The sequence below is a fragment of the Manihot esculenta genome, chromosome 7, assembly GCF_001659605.2.
Source record: "Manihot esculenta cultivar AM560-2 chromosome 7, M.esculenta_v8, whole genome shotgun sequence".
NCBI lineage: Eukaryota > Viridiplantae > Streptophyta > Magnoliopsida > Malpighiales > Euphorbiaceae > Manihot > Manihot esculenta.
Genome location: NC_035167.2, coordinates 28,119,064 through 28,136,640, shown reverse-complemented (window position 1 = coordinate 28,136,640; position 17,577 = coordinate 28,119,064). Strand labels below are relative to the sequence as shown.

Sequence of the window (17,577 nt, the reverse complement as noted above, 5' to 3'; positions counted from 1 at the left end):
AAAGGCAACTAATATACAGAGGGCTTATTAAAATAAAAAATAATAACAATATAGAGAGAAGAGATGAATTTCAGACCTCTTTTACCAAAAGATATGTTGGAGCTACAGAGGCATACTGGACAAACAATCAAACCCTGAGTCCATCTTACCATACACACTTTGTGTTGGTTCATTCTTATTGCTAATGAACTTCTACAAACAAGAACACCAAATTGGACGGTTATATAAAAGAGAAAAGTAAAATATTTTATAAAAGAGAAAAGTAAAAAAAAAATATTTTGTGATTTTATCGATTTTTACTTTAGGGTATGTGGTTTAATTTTTATTAAATTAGTACATATGATATCACGTTGTTGACAAGAAATAGTAATTTTTAAACGTTATCATGAACGTGAATATAAAAATTATATAATGAAATATTGATTTAAAATAAATTGAACGGCGCCACTTTGAAATGAAAATGAGTACGTTATCATGAACGTGAATATAAAAATCATATAACGAAATATTAATTTAAAATAAATTGAACGACGCCACCTTGAAATGAAAATGAGTGCGTTGTCATGAATGTGAATATAAAAATCATATAACGAAATATTGATTTAAAATAAATTGAACAACGCCCCCTTGAAATGAAAATGAGTAAAATTATAATTATTTTTTTATACATTTTCTTTTTAATTAATAATTATATTTTACTTGTTACGTCAGTATTTCTTAACAGTATCAGAAAATTACTGCTATTTGTTAATAGAATAATACTACAAGTATTATTTTGATACAAAAACTATAGGCTCTTAAGTGAAAATGAGTGAAACCATATATATATATATATATTTTTTACATTTTCCTTAATTAAAAAGTTGCCATGAAACATTACTAATCCACTTCATTCATTCCTAGGTGACAATCATGCATAACTAGACAGCAAGAAAACCAGCACAAAGTGACAAAGAAATAATAATAATAATAATAATAATAAAAATAATAAGAATAAGAAGAAGAAGATGAAGAAGAATTGGAAGAAGAGGAAGAAGAGGAAGAGGAAGAAAAAGAAGAAGTGACTGTCGAAATTCCTCCTCTCATTGTTGAACACAGTTATCTGAATAAGTTGTTGAGCCATCTGAACCTGAGAAATGATTCCCTTAATTTCTTCAGTAATCTCATCAGGTAAACCTCTACTCTCTTGTATTGTAAGAATTGCTCCACTAGCACAATGAATGTAGGCAATACTTGATCCACCACCCTAATGATGTCCTCAGCATATGAGAGAGGTACTTGCATAGTTGTGTCATCTAAAATAAGTAATAATGATTCTGTCACATATAGGAGAAAGAGATATAAGGATAGAGATAGTTGAGATTTGCAGGTAAAAAATGATTATTCTACTAGCAGCAGTTATTGCAGTTACTGCCATAAAGTGAGACTAGAAGTCTTGTAAAGGCATTCAAGATTTATCTAAAGAAATAATACTCTCTCGCTCTCTACTGAATTTGACTTTCTTTCTCTATTATTTCTCTTTAATTATTCTTCTTCTATTTTGTTCTGCCTATTTCTCTCTTTTGCTTCTTTTCTATTAGGCTTTAACCCTAATATCTTCTTTGGAACAACTCAGTCCACCCATCAATCCATGATAATCTATATATTTGTGTAGTTTTAATATTTTAAAAACACTTAGATTTTGAGTTTGATTCTACTTAAAACAGGTTGATTTATTTGAATTTTGATATCTTAATAGGATAAGTAAGAATTGAAGAATAAAAAGAGAAAAATCATATTTGGCTTTACATTTTAAAATTAAAAAAAGTCGAGGGCATAACTAAATTCACAAGAGAAGGAAGCAGAGTAATACTTGAACTCTAACCCCTCTAATCCTCAGACATACTGTGTTATGAACTACATTATGGGCATAACAAATTTGACGAGAAGAATTAGAATTTAGCTTCAAATTTGATATACGATCAGAAAATCTCCAACTGTTAATAGATATCAAACTCTCGACTTTTTGAAAAAAAATCTTTTCATCGAATTTTGGTTATTGGTAATTAGATTGAACTATGATTTTTAATGCTTTACAAAGATGATAAACTTTAGTCCAATTCCCTTTCCACCTTCTATGCCATACAGAGAGACAAAAATAGAATAAAATTTAGCCTGGACGCATTTATCAACCTAGCTACGGTGTAGTGCATGAATTATAAATTTGATTATACTTGATTTTGTTGTGCTCTCAACAAGGTTCAAAATCTTGGCATCACACAAACGGTTGGATTTTAATTCAAAATTTAAAAATTAAATTTGATATTCACTTTGTTAATTTTTTTATTTTTTAGATTTTTTAATTATTTAAATAAATTGTAATATTTGTTGGGATATTAGATATTTGATTGAGATTTTTAGTTTTTGAATCTTGATATATAAAACCAATTTAAAGGCATTTGAATTCAATATTTATGCATTAAGGGAGAATGTTGGAGTTTAATTTAAAATTTCAAATATTCAAAATTAGTTTTTTTTTTATTTTTTAGATTTTAATTAATAAATAAGTTAAAGGATTTTTTTGGGATATTGGATATTTGGTCGAAATTTTTAGTTTTTGAATCTTGCTATGTAAAGCCTATTTAAAGGTATTGGAATTTTTTTGAATTTATTTCACATTGAGGGCAATGTGACTTAAGTATGGTAAAATAGTTTAGAGAGCATATTTTAATGTCCATATCCATGATGTACATCTGCTTTAGCTTTATTTGTTTTATTTTATTTTTTCTTTAGTTTTAGCTTTATTTTCTTTATTTTTATTATTTTATTTGTTTTATGTTTTGTTTTGTTTGTTTTCTTTTATATGTTAAAAAAAAAAAGAGTTGTGACTTTTAGAATTAGATTGAATTACTTTAGATAACTAGTACAAATGGCTTCCTCATATTTTTTCATGCAAATTATGAGTAATTCTAGCATTTATCTCTATAGGATAAAACGTGCAAACTCCTATTTAAATGAACGGTTGTTAAAGGATATGTTAGTGAATTTTAGAACTTTGCTCAACTTGCTTTGATGAGTTTCAATGAAGAATAATATCCCAAGGAACCTATGATGTTAATAAATAAATAAGTGGTTCAACAATACTGACTAGTTCAAGCGGTACAATATTTTTTCCCCTTAAGCAAGGAATGTCTCTTGTGGATAGGAGAAAATCTATAATTGAGAGAAGTATACCTGTAGGGACCACCAATAGTTCGAAATATATACCACTAATAAGATGCTTTATCATCATTGGATGGTTTGGATGGTTCAGACATATTCCCCTTAAGCAATGAAAAATTAGTATTGGGAGAGCACACCCTCACAGGAGTCAATAAAAATTTCGAACCAAGACCATCAAATAAAAACAAAAAAACAAAAACAGAGAGAAAAAAATTATATTACTTTGTTTTTCGGTGAAAATTATAACTTTAGGACTATATATATATATATATTTTTTTGCATTAACTTAAAAAATTATTAAACTAAATTATGCTCACATATTGAAAACGTGTTTGTTGCATTTTGGTTTTAAAATCTGTGTTGGTATTTCTTTTATGATTTGCATCATTGATGAGATCTTGTTGTGGCATGCTAGTTGCTTAACGTAAATTAACTTAACTCTTTGATCCATTAATTTTAAGGATTGTGGATAACTGCATGTGAGTTTTTGAGATAGAATGATCAGTGAGTACATACTTGAGGACAAGCCTGATTTAAGTGTGGGGAATTGATAATATATACATATTTGTGTAGTTTTAATGTTCTGTAACACTTAGATTTTGAGTTTGGTTCTACTTGAAACAAGTTGATTTATTTGAGTTTTATTATTTTGATAGGATAAGTAAGGATTGGAAAATATTAAGAGAAAAATTGTATTTGGACTCTACATTCTAAAATTAAAAAGAGTTATGGACATAACTAAATTCATAAGAGAGTAAGAAAGCATAGTCATGCTAAACATACTGTATTATGGACTATACTGTGGGCATAACGTATTTGACGAGAAGAACTAGAGATACATGATCATAAAATCTCCTTCTGTCCATAAGTATCAGACTTGACTCTTTTGGGAAAAATCTTTCCATCTTGTTTTGGTTACTAGTATTTAGATTAAACTAGGATTTTTATTACCCAATTCCCTTCCACCTTCCATGCCACACAGAGAGACAAAAAAGAATAAACTTTAGCCTGGACGCATTTATCAACCTAGCTATTGTAATGCATGAATTATAAATTTAATTATACTTGATTTTGTTGTGCTCTCAACAAGGCTCAAAATCTTAGCATCACAAACAGTTGGAGTTTAATTCAAAATTCAAAAATTAGATCTGATATTCAGTTGTTAATTTTTTTATTGTTTTTTAGATTTTTTAATTATTTAAATAAATTGTAATATTTGTTGGGATATTAGATATTTGATTGAGATTTTTAGTTTTTGAATCTTGATATATAAAACCTATTTAAAGGTATCTGAATTCAATATTTATGCATTCAGTTTCTTCTATTTCCAATCTTATCTTCCTTCCTAATACCATGAATCAAATTTTCAACATAGTATCAAAGACTTAATGATCTTATGAGGCCTGTAAAAAAAAAAATCAAGAGAACTTGTGAGAAACACTAACAGATATATTTATAAGAGAGAGAAAAAAAAAAGCGCAGTTTCATTGAGAGAAGTGCTCATAATTAAAAGATGATGAAAAATGCATTTTATAGTGAAGAGAAGTGTTTCATAAATTTGATATTTGAAGAGAAAGTGCTCTATAAAATTTGATTTTTTTGTGGAAATTTTGAATTAAGGGAGAATGTTGGAGTTTAACTCAAAATTTCAAATATTCAAAATTAGATTTGATATTCAATTGTTAATTTTTTATTATTTTCTATATTTTAATTAATAAATAAGTTAAAGGATTTGTTTTTCGGATTTTGGATATTTGGTTGACATTTTTAGTTTTTGAACCTTGCTATGTAAAGCCTATTTAAAGGTATCGGAATTCAATATTTATGCATTGGATTTTCAGCTATTTCCATTCTTGTTTTCCTTTTCAATATCATGAATCAAATTTTCAACACAAACATCACTCAACTCGAATCTGACAAATAGTTGTAGGAATTGCTACTCCTCTTTATCGACTGTAGAGAAACAACAATTCTATCAGTTCATCGTAAACCCAGTTAGGGCTGAGCAGTATTTGGTTCAAATAAAAAAAATCGATCGAACTGAATTAATTTGAAAATTCAGTTCAGTTTTTTATTCATTTCAGTTCGGTTCGATTTTTAATTTCAAAAATTTTGGTTATTTCAATTCAGTTCAATTTTAATAAAAAAAATTAAAAAAATCAAATCGAACCAATTAGTGATAATAATATATTTTTTTCAATAATATAGAAAAATTAAATCATATTAAGATTAAAATATTTTAATTAAATTTTAAAATACTAAAAATAAAGTGTAAAAAATAAAAAATTTATTAAAAATCGAAACCAATCAAACCGAACCGAATCAGACCGGTTCGGTTCGATTTCTGACCAAAATCGATTCGGTTCGATTTTCATAAATACTAAAATTTCTGTTTTTGATTTATTCGGTTCGATTTGATTTTAAACCGAACCGACCAATGCTCACCCCTAACCCCAGCTATGGAGGCTCTCACCATTTGCACAAGATTCATCCTAATTACATGGTGTAATGAACAACAAAAAACATATCTCCCATCCTTGAAATGGCACAAAACACAAATATACAAACTTAGTACTTCATACCTTGGATTTTCTTTCTTTTGGTTCAATCTAATATCATTGGTTGGGCGCTACATGAAATTACACAAGACCACCTCGTTGTATAGATGTAAAAGCACAAAAACTCTTAAGTAAATCCGTTTATTAGTAAAGCCATATACATAACTAAATAACTAAGATAAGCAAGATACGAGTCACTTGGATTCTCACTTGCTTCTGCTAAAGCCTAAACCAAAACTCTTTTTGACAGAAACAAAAGAAGAGTTTCAAGTCAAGTACTGAATGCCAAAGGTGCTAGTTGAGTCTTTATGTACTTTCTCCCAGCATTGTAGATCGAATGTATTTTTTTACTAAGGTCTAGAGATTTCATGATTCAGACCCAATAGCAACCCACAACACTGATTTTGATTAACACAAAATCAACAATTCTTATTAATTATCTTGCCCTCTCAGTAGTTGAACTTCAAATAAGTTGTACTTCACTTCTTAGAGTATGTAATTGCAGCTGCTTGTATATCAAGTATTCATCTTTATCAGTGCTCTTGATGATGCTACGAGCTCCAATATATATGTTGGTTTTTTGGGAGGAGAGAAGAATAAGGGACTCAATGCATAGAATTTTCATACTGATTTTATTGATGTACTTGCTATTTATATATGTAACATGTAACTAAAAAATCAAATAAAATCATAAACAATCTAAACTTCAATTTAAAATCTTAATAAAATAATTTAGATAACTTCATCATTTAATTTAGCCTAACAACCATAAATTTAAATTTGCAAACTAAGTCAATTGTTCTAACACTTTTCTCTGCTTAGAAATTACAAATTTTGAATATTGTGAAGTGCGCCTTCACTAGCTTTTGAATGTGAATGTGAACTTGAATATGATTGTAAATGAAGAAAATTTTTTCCTAGCATTAAATGTGAGCGAAGAAAATCTTTTCTTCCAGCATTGCTAGTGAGTGGAGAATTGTAGCAAAGACAGATATAAAGCTATATGAAAAGGGTTTAAAGAACTGGAATATATTGGACTTGGAAGCATGCTTCTTCTTATTTACTGATGAATATTTATAAGGAAAAAACTACTTAACTACTACTGCAAATAATCTGGAAAAAATCTAAACTAATCTCCTATAATTAAGCAACAAGTAAATCATGATTAAAGATTAAAAAAATCTATAAAGACTTAGTCAGATACTAAAGGCAAATTACTAACAATCTCCTCCTTGCCTTAGTATTTGCATACACCTAACTTATTTCTCAACTCTTCGAATCTTGTTTTAGGAAGACCTTTGGTTAAGATGTCTGCAGTTTGTTCCTCTGTTCTGCAAAACACCAGCTTGATTTCACCATCTTTCTGCTTTTCCCTCAAGTGATAGAGCCTGATATTGAAGTGCTTAGTTTTTCTATGAAAGACAGGGTCTTTTGAGATTGCAATGGCAGCTTGGTTGTCAACTAAAATCTCAGTTGGATCATTTTGCTTTATCTGCAAGTCTTCAAGTATTTTTCGGATCCAAATTGCTTGATTCACAGTTGCATTTGCTGCAATAAACTCTGCTTCTGCTGTGCTTTGAGCAACAATCTCTTGCTTTCTTGAACTCCATGAGAAAACACCTGAGCCAAAACTGAAACAAAAACCAGTTGTGCTTCTCATATCATCAATAGAACCTGCCCAATCACTATCAGAAAAACCTTGGAGCTGAAAATTTTTAAGACCATAATATTTTATGCCGTAATCTGTTGTACCCTTCAAATATCTTAAAATACGCTTAGCAGCTACAAAATGAACTTTACTGGCACAATTCATAAATCTTGACAGCAAACTTACGGCAAAGGTTATGTCCGGTCTTGTGGCTATGAGATACATCAAGCAACCAATCAAACTCCTGTACAGCCCTTCATCCACCTTTTCAGCTCCATCTTCTTTACTGAACTTCTCCTTCAAATTCATTGGTGTGCTAATTTCTTTGCAATCTTTCATGTGAAACTTTTTAAGAATTTCCTTTGCAAACTTCTGCTGGCATATGAAGACTTCATGATTACTTTGTTTCACCTCTAGGCCCAAAAAATAAGACAATAAACCAAGATCTGTCATCTCAAAAGCTTTGAACATATCAGCTTTAAATTCATTCACCAATTTTTCATTGCTTCCTGCAACAAGCAAATCGTCAACATAAATAGATACCACAATTATGTTAGTATTAGATTTCTTCACATATAAGGTGGCTTCACTTGGACTTTTTTCAAATCCAAGACTTTGAAGATAAACATCAACTCTGCTGTACCAGGCCCTGGGAGCCTGTTTTAGGCCATACAAAGCCTTCTTCAGTTTGTAAACTTTCTCCTCCTTTCCCTTGACTAGAAATCCCTCAGGTTGTTCAACATAGATTTCTTCTTGAAGAAAACCATTTAAAAAAGCCGACTTAACATCCAGCTGATAAAGTTTCCAACCCTTTTGTGCAGATAAAGCCAGCAACATCCTTATAGTCTCCAAACGTGCAACCAGAGCAAAAGTTTCTGAAAAATCTACTCCGAAGACTTGATTGTACCCTTTCACAACTAATCTGGCTTTATGTTTGTTTACAGAACCATCAGCATTGAGTTTGGTCCTATAAACCCATTTCACACCAATGATCTTTCTATTTTGAGGTCTGTCCACCAACTCCCATGTGTCATTCTTCTCGATCATTCGTAGTTCATCTTTCATGGAATCTATCCATTTGTCATCCTTCATTGCTTCATTGAATTCTGCAGGCTCAAAAACAGCAACATTACTCCTTGCATAGATATCGACAATAATCTTGTGCCACGAACAGGAACATCATCTATCTTGTCATCAAGTTCTTGAGAGAATTCTGAAAATTCTCTTTTTATTGTCTCATCCCAAATCCATTGCTTGTCCTCCATGAATTTGACATCACGACTTACAATAATTTTCCCATTTTGAGGTTGGAAAATTCTGTAAGCTTTAGAAGTGCTGCTGTATCCGACAAATATACCAGGTTCTGCCTTCTTATCAAGTTTATCTCTCTTCACCTGTGGCACATAAGAAAAACATAGGCAACCAAAAGTTTTTAGATTTTGTAAATCTGGCTTATAACCAAACCAGGCCTCAAATGGTGTTTTGCCTTCAATAGCTCTAGTCGGGAGCCTATTCAGCAAGAACACTGCAGTACTTGAAGCTTCTGCCCAAAGCATCTTTAATAAAGCATTTATTATCTTCAAAAAAAACTTTGTAGCCTTTTTCAAGAAGCTGCCCAACACTCAACAAATTTTGGTCAATATCAGGCACATAAAGAACATCAGAAATAAGTTTTAAACCTGTCAAGCTCTCAATTTCCACTATGCCTTTTCCTTTGACTGGAATAAGCTGGCCATTTCCAATTCTCACTTTAGAGATAAAAGTCTTATTGATCTCTATGAAGCGAGTTGGATCGTTAGTCATGTGATTGGTGCAGCCGCTATCTATCAACCAAGAATCACTTGAGTTGTTCTTAGTTGCAAAACACGTTGCCACAAAGAGTTGTTCTTCATCATTTTCTTCTATATGAGCTTTTGCTACTTCGGAATATTGGGATTTGCACACTTTCTCCATATGTCCCATGATACCACACTTTCTGCACTTAATGTCAAGCCTCCACCAACACTTCTTTGGATGATGATTCAACTTTTTGCAGTGTGTACAAGGTGAACTAGCCCCTTTGTTGACATTGCTGCTCTTATATTTTTCAATAAATTTCTTGTCTTTGCCTCCTGAACTTTTTGACTTGGCCTTCAAAGCATCCTCCACATTTTCTTCTTTTCTCATTATCCTTCTTTGCTCCTGAGCCTGCAAAGCATTAACTAACTCTGCCAAGGATATGCTTGACAGATCCTTAGACTCCTCTAGTGAAGAGATTTTTGACTCATATTTCTCAGGAAGAGTGACAAGAATTTTTTCAATAATTCTGTTATCAGAGAAATCCTTACCCAGCAGCCGTACTTTGTTGACAATGCCCAGCAACTTGTCCGAATAGTCCTTAATTGTTTCCGACTCCTTCATTTTTACCATCTCAAATTCTCTAATCAAGTTGAGAATTTGCATGTTCTTGGTTCTTTCATTACCTTGATACTCCTTTTTGAGATAATCCCATATGGCTTTGGCTGAATCCAGATTCATGATCCTGGTAAAAATTGTACTTGAAACGGTAGAGTAAAGACAAGCTATGGCTTTTGACTTTCTTGTCTTTCTCTCCTTGTGATTTTTTATCTGTGCCACCGTTGGATTTGCAGGCAACGGTTGAACGACGTAGTCTTCTTCTACAGCCTTCCAAAGATCCATAGCCTCAAGATAGACCGTCATTCTAACAGCCCATGCTTGATAATTTTCGCCATCAAAAACTGGTGGAGCAGCATGATGGCTGAAAGCTGTTTGTGTATCACTCTCCATTCTCACAGATCCCTCAAGATAATAGCTCTGATACCACTTTGTAGCAAAGACAGATATAAAGCTATATGAAAAGGGTTTAAAGAACTGGAATATATTGGACTTGGAAGCATGCTTCTTCTTATTTACTGATGAATATTTATAAGGAAAAAACTACTTAACTACTGCTGCAAATAATCTGGAAAAAATCTAAACTAATCTCCTATAATTAAGCAACAAGTAAATCATGATTAAAAATTAAAAAAATCTATAAAGACTTAGTCAAATACTAAAGGCAAATTACTAACAAGAATTTTCTTTTCCGGGCATTAACTGTGAGTGGAGAAATCCCTTCTCCTAACATTGAATATGAACTGAGAAATCACTTCTCTTGGCATTTGAACGGAGAATCTCTTCTCCTATAATTGAATGTGATTGGAGAATTCTCTTTTTTTGGCATTGAATATGAGTGGAGAAATCTCTTCTCATGGTATTGTTGGCTTAGATTTATTATAATTTGAATTTGGCTTGAATTTTTTTTATTAATATGGCTTTTTTGCTCGATCTTTTATTTTCTCTCTTTTTAGAATCAATGAGATTTCATGCTACAATTAAGAGGATTGTTATAAAAAATTATTCCTATTAAATATAGAATTTGTATTCCTAAATAAATAGAATAATAACTATATATTCCTAAAATAGGGAAATTTGATACATTATTATTATAATTGAAGAATCTTTTAATTTATGATATCACACCATATATGTCTTAAATTCTCCATTATTGAATTCTCTTATTCAATAAAAGTTAACCCTTGTAGGTTTTGTGTCCGTTCTTCTTGTAATGTTTTCTTTTATTTTCTATTATTATAACTTTAACGTATAGCAACTCAAACTTGCAAGAGTGTGTAACTTGGCATCCCATTTACAAGAACAAAATAAACTACAATGAGGAGGACAACAACCATAACAGCTAACCCTTAATCCCCACTGATGTTTCTCACTATTTTAAAAGGCAAAAACAAGTGCAATCATTTAGTTACAAAAAGTTAGAGCTAAGTTGCTCTTTACTCGACACTTTCATTAAAAACAAAGATGAGCAAGAAAGAGATTTAGTAAAATTAATGAAACAAGTTTACTACCTACTTGAAAATGTAAACTTCTCGAGCAATGAGCTATCTGGCGAAACAAGACTACCATGCAGTGCTAAAACTCGGCAGTCTGTGTTACTTCTAAAACTTCTTCTAGTTCACCTAAGAACATAACCTCTTTCTATCTTTATATTTTAGCATCCCGGGCATAATTGTATCAGCAAGCTTGCAGTCTTTCTCCATAAACTATGTAATGCAATATGATAATTGCTAGTGGTACATGGGTAAGCATTTTGGTTTGTATAATGGAATTTGTGCTCGAACAAGAAAAAGCTTGTGCTCTTCTTTCAGAGGCAGGGCAAACCCATTAATTATACTTCCTAGAATATCCAATGGTTCAGCAATCCCATTATGCTTCATAGTTTCAAAAATTTAACGATAAAAGGTTTTGTTGATTGCTTTCTTGATGCATGATCAGCGGACCGTGAATTTCCCGTATATACACGGTGTAAAACCGTTTCCAATCGATTGTTTCATCCAATCCACACTTACAGAAAAAGTTCAATTGCCCATTTCTCTGTTTTGTGTGCCAAAGAAAAACGGAGAGATCAGAATAAACATTCAAAAAATGAACAATCACTGGTTGTTGCCAGCTGCTGCTATGTTGTGGTAGCTGAATTCATTGTTCGTGGCTTGCTTCCTTTGCTCATTTCCTTTCTGAAGTTTTTTTTTTCTCAGAAACTTTCTCAGAATTTCACCCTCAAAACCACAGTTGTTTCTGTTTATCAGATCCTTCAGCTCTCTCTTTTTTCTTTTCCTTTCAAGATACAAAATTAATTTACCAAACTACACTTCACATCCCTTTTCATACGAGGAAAGAAAGGAAAATGTCTAATGGAATTCGATAAATATAATAAAGCATAATTATCAAATTAAAATAGAATAAATATAATTAAAATTTAATTAGAAAGATTATCAAGCCAAAACAGAAATTCCAACATGACTACAGTTTTATACTGATTTAGTTTCATATATAAAATAATATATCACAAACTCCCCAAAATTTTTTCTGAACATGCTTTCAGATTATGAACAACTACATTATCATTTCATAAGAAAATGCCTTTCTATGAAGTAGGAATATCGTGAGATCCTACTCTCACTATTTAGTACTACTAGAGCTAGATGAACGGATCAAACACAGGAGAATTATCAACAAATATAAAGTTACCAAGAGGCATCCGTCAAATCTCTAGGCAAGGCACAATTAATATTCACATGATACAAAAGAGTTGAGGTAGGAAACAAGTAACTTCCTTGGCCTTCTTTTACAACTTCCTACCAAATTCAGCTTACAATGTCTTCCACACGTCCCATGGTTACTGGCAGAGTTGTCATATCACATTCTCAGCCACTTTGGTTTGATGGGTTTTTTCCCAGCAGACTTGGACTCTTGAGGAACAGGGGAAGGAACCACCGTTACTGGTTCTGGTTCAGCAGGCTGAACAGGCTCTGTTGGTTCTGAAATCAATTCCAAACCTTTCAAAGACATTACCTCTTCTCCGAGGAAGGGACCAGAACTCAGAGCTGCAGAATCATCTCCTGAACATTTCAAAGAGAATTAAATATCAGTTATCCATAGTTTTTATTTAACAACCAACAAATTGTGAATATCGACATGGAATCCTCTGAAATTACTCTTCAAGACGACATGCTCAAAGGAAGAAGAGGTCAGTAAACCAGCAGTAATACAATATATTCAAGAGGCATACAGCAATCCAGACAAATGCAAATGTCAAATGCACAAAACTCATGTTTCTCAAAAAATTTACAGCAGTCAAGATCCGAGCAATGGAAACAAGCTTGCAACATCCATAATGTAACACTGACAGTCATGGTTTGGAATCGCAGTCCTGAGTAACGGACCAGGTCTGTATCGACTATAACATAACGGTATCAGCCTGTTGTTACGCAAATTTTTCAAAAAAATTTATGAAGTTCGTAAAATAAAATGATATTAATATGATTTGATTCAGAATAATGTATACAAATGCATAATAAACATAAATATATTAAATATTGATTATTTAACTTAAGTTAAACATTATATAGTTTAAAATAAGAAAAACCAACAGAATCTTTATAGATAGAGAAAATTTAACTAACTTTTGAGAAGAAACAAACTTGGAAATGCTATAGTTTATGATGGATATAAGCTTAGATGAAAACTATGCAGGGAAGATTGAAATTTGAAAGAGAAAACTTAAAAAATATTGTCTTTGAAGCTGTTGAAAGTGTGGAAACTGATAAAAATGAAAATAGGGACAAAAGAGGAAAGATATAAAAGAATTTCAATTATTGATAATGGTCATTATCATTACGTAATGGCCATTATGCCTACAACTCAGGGGAGGCTGTTGTATACCAGGGTAACGGGTAATGAGCCGGTTACATAACGTAACAACTGTTTTTTGGAAACCATGCTGACAGTCCATTGCCGCACAATTATTTTGTTTGGAAAAAATTTATAGAGCTCATGCAGAGGTAGATATTTGAAGATATAAGTGAAAATTAGATGCACAACTAAAAAATAAGCATAAGTACATCAAACAAAAATATTAATCCATCATTCGTAAACATTGATTGCATTAATCAATTTAAAGCTAATACTTCATAATTCATACCATAATTTAACCCCACAAAAAAGAGCATCAAACCTAATTTTCTTCAACAAAAAGGCAAAACGCAACAAAAGTTAAAAAAAAAAAATAATAAGTCAATTTTTGCAAGAAATATGCATGTAGAATTGGAAAGACTGATGATGACCTTAGCTCAAGAGAGAAGTGAAAGATTTGTAGAATGGCTTTTACATGACATAACGGCCTTATTTAAAAATATGATTCAATTGCTTTTGCCCATTACTTCACCCTGGATTTAGTACAAATCTAAAAAAAATTATTAAAACTGAAATATATGCCCAGAAACAGCTGATAAATAGCCTTTTCACTCACATAGTAAACTAGCTATTATTATAAATACATTATTCCTAGGCCATGCCAACAAGAAGCTAAATGCACTAGAACTAAAGTTCAAAAGGCACTTCAATATTAAGTACCAAAACCCATGGTGAAAATCTGCAATACTCGACCAAATCACACACAATAGGACGAAGGGAAAATGCTCAATATTCAGTATCAATGAATACAATGATTAGGTTAAAAAAAAGGTCAGAACAACTTAAGAGTTTGTTTGGCATTGTTATTGAAGCTACTACTAAAAAAGCAAATCCTTAAATATTTTAGTTAGATGGTATTGAAATTTGGTTTCAAAATCGATTCAACATACTTTAATCATAAGAAAAACAAGTAAACAATTTTTCTCCAAAATATAGTCCTATTTCCAAAAAGAGCTTCTTGGCCTCTCAACCTTAGCCCCAAATGGAACCTTGAAAGTAGATAAGAATTCAAGCCAGTATAATTTAGCAATTTAGAGCATCCAAGGTTTGAACTGACCTTGTGGCAGATCATATGAAAAATACACAATTGCACCAGGAATAAAGCCAGCTGAGTAAAAATCTTGTGACAAGTTCTTCATTTGCTTCTTGGGAGGAGTTGTATCTGTAATATGAGGATATGTTAGGGTTTACTGCTTCAGTTTTGGGCTTTAAGCCCCCACTTCAGTACAAAATGAGTAGATAAATTACTTATGAAAAAAAAAAAATTGGCCTTCTCTTGCATACATAAATAGAATGGCAGTTCTGGTCGTGCAATCACTTTTAAGAGAAAATCAAATAAGCTCTGAATCTTTTCTGACGGAAGAAAAGCCACCTCCAATGTATGATTATCAGGAAAGCGAACCCTAATCACAGCCTGAATACAGTAACATATAAACAGGTCAAGACCTAACCAAACTAGCATAATATGTGGAATGCTTATCGAACCCTATTACAATTAGAAAAAAGTTTAGCTCCCAGAAATAGAACTAAAAAATCACAAAAAGAATCCATTGACAACCTTTGTTATTCTTGAACGGTGAGCTGCTTCTTCTGCGTCCCGAATTTTTTTTGTCTTCAAATATTTATCTATATAATATTCATCCACGCATTAGCAACCACACAGATATGAACAAAAATGGTTCCCCATTCCTCAATGATATAAATATCATATGATAAATTGGACTCCACTTGACTGATCCCAAAAACTTATGAAGTATATGTGATCACAGGATATATTATCGAGCAAAAGGACAAATGTAAACATGTTTATCAATAAGAACATGGGCAGACCCTTTAGTAACAGAGAAAGAGCTGGAAAGGACAGATATTTTATTTCTCTCACTTATATAATATGTACCTTCCTTTCTTGCAGCCAATATTCTATGATAATCCTCTGCAGTGAACTCATAGAAATCATCTGACTCCTCTGCCCATAAGAAAAAGAAAAGGAAAAAAAACAGCTCAACAAGGGACTTACAAATCAATAATGCTTCACATAAGTCTGTAATCATGTTCCGGCCTTGATAAGGGCATAAAAGGTGGAGTCAATCATACCACCATCAGAAACTTGATTTGTTGATGAAGCAAGTGCTGATGTTTCAAAAACATGGACATCCCGCCCAACCTTTTCTTTGACAGCTGCAAGCTTGGCCTGATATGATGAAAAATGTCACAACCATGACACAGTACTAGACAAGCAGGTTATAAGCAACTCAAAAGTGACAACTATATGAAAATAGGAAGCAGCTAAAACCACAAAAGGAAAATGCAAAATGAAGAATTTATCTTGTTTAATTTTTGAATCTCAAGCTCCTCCAAGAACTTCAATATCAAGGCACAAATTAATGATTATGTGATCCGCTAAACAATTATCCATCTCTAGATCCCTTCCTGACTTGGCAAGAGGTGAGAACCAAAACAAAACAAAGCATGAGTTATTTGGGAATAAACTTCATAACCCCTTCTTCAAAGCTGCTACCAGATTTATTTTCTCCAAGAAATCACAAAGCTTTGGAACAGATAAGTGACTTTCGGATTAGAAGGCAGTTACCAATTACTTCAAAAGTTGATAGACTCGATTGCACTAAATAAGGATAATTCCAGAATAAATGGCAGCTATATCCATTCTAAAGCTCCAAGCAGAAATCCAAAACGCCATAAGATAATGAAGAATTTGAGAGAATCAAAGCACAAAATCTTTATGGCCCCAACCTTTAAATTGTCTTGATAAACTACGAAAAGAAAAATAAACAGCAATATGAGTTCCAAGATCAAAAGGTTACTTACTGACCACTCAAAGCATCATAACTACCAACTTCATTAGGAAACTAGAGGAAATCTACAACACAACTCCATATCATATGATCTTGCTAAAGGCAGCAATCGTGATTTCAGTTTGCGACATTGTGAACTTAAGCTCCATCTGCAATATCCCAATTAAACTCTTCCACTAAATTCCCAGCTTCTTTCAATAAATTATGATCCAATAAGTTCAGCTCACTAATTCTTTTAAGCTATCACAAGCAATAACGGTTCAAAATTATAAAAGAATTAAAGAATCAAGAAAAGGAAACACAGCCAGAGCAAGAAGCCAAGAATCGAGTAATCGACCAACGCACTGATCATCAACCGCCTAAACAAAAAGACCTAATTTAAAAAAAAAAACCCAGATCGACCCATATATCAAAACCAGAGATTTACATACAAAGATGCTCAAATTAAAAGCTTCAAAAAATAAAAAAAGAAACCTTAGCTGCTTCAGCTTCCATGATATCAATGGTGGTGAGTCTCCTTCTCTTCAGAGGCAGAGGTGCAGAACCATCAACAAACATCAGAGAATAAGATACACAAAACACAAATAGCAAGAGAGAGAAAGAGAGAAAGAGAGAGAGAGAGAGTAATTAGTGTATGTGCGCGTATGTACGTACCGGTGCTCTTTTTTGAATGTGTGAATTTCTAAACAAGACGAGGATGCACAATGTTAGGGGTCTAAAATCCTGGGCACTAAAATGTAATTTATCAAAGAGATTCTTTAAACTTTTCCCATCAAACAGCACTTAGACCGTAATCGAACCGAGTCGAACCGAATTTTGATAAATTCAGATTCAATTAGAAAATAAATTTAAAAGTTCGAGCTCGACTCGAGTTTCATTTATGAGCTCGACTCGAGTTTCATTTATAAGCTTGGACTCGATTCATAAAATAAATATTAAACTCGAGCTCGGTTCAAACTCGATTCGTTATAAACTCGTTTATCACATTAACGAGCCAACTCAAAATCCATTCAAAAAGTTCGAATTTGAACTTATTTAGACTTGAATT

The 17,577-nt window shown here is 32.1% G+C and overlaps 1 protein-coding gene across 1 annotated transcript; it reads right to left on the bottom strand.

Moving 5' to 3' along the window:
• Nucleotides 1-12,470: 12,470 nt before the first annotated feature.
• LOC110618502 (plant UBX domain-containing protein 1) lies at nt 12,471-17,183 on the bottom strand. The gene is made up of 7 exons (XM_021761641.2): nt 17,004-17,183; nt 15,811-15,907; nt 15,614-15,682; nt 15,275-15,342; nt 15,001-15,130; nt 14,774-14,878; nt 12,471-12,863 (listed from the first exon to the last, which is right to left on the bottom strand). The coding sequence occupies exons 1-7, from the start codon at nt 17,085-17,087 to the stop codon at nt 12,661-12,663; spliced, it is 756 nt and encodes a 251-aa protein (XP_021617333.1). The 5' UTR covers nt 17,088-17,183; the 3' UTR covers nt 12,471-12,660.
• Nucleotides 17,184-17,577: the final 394 nt, after the last annotated feature.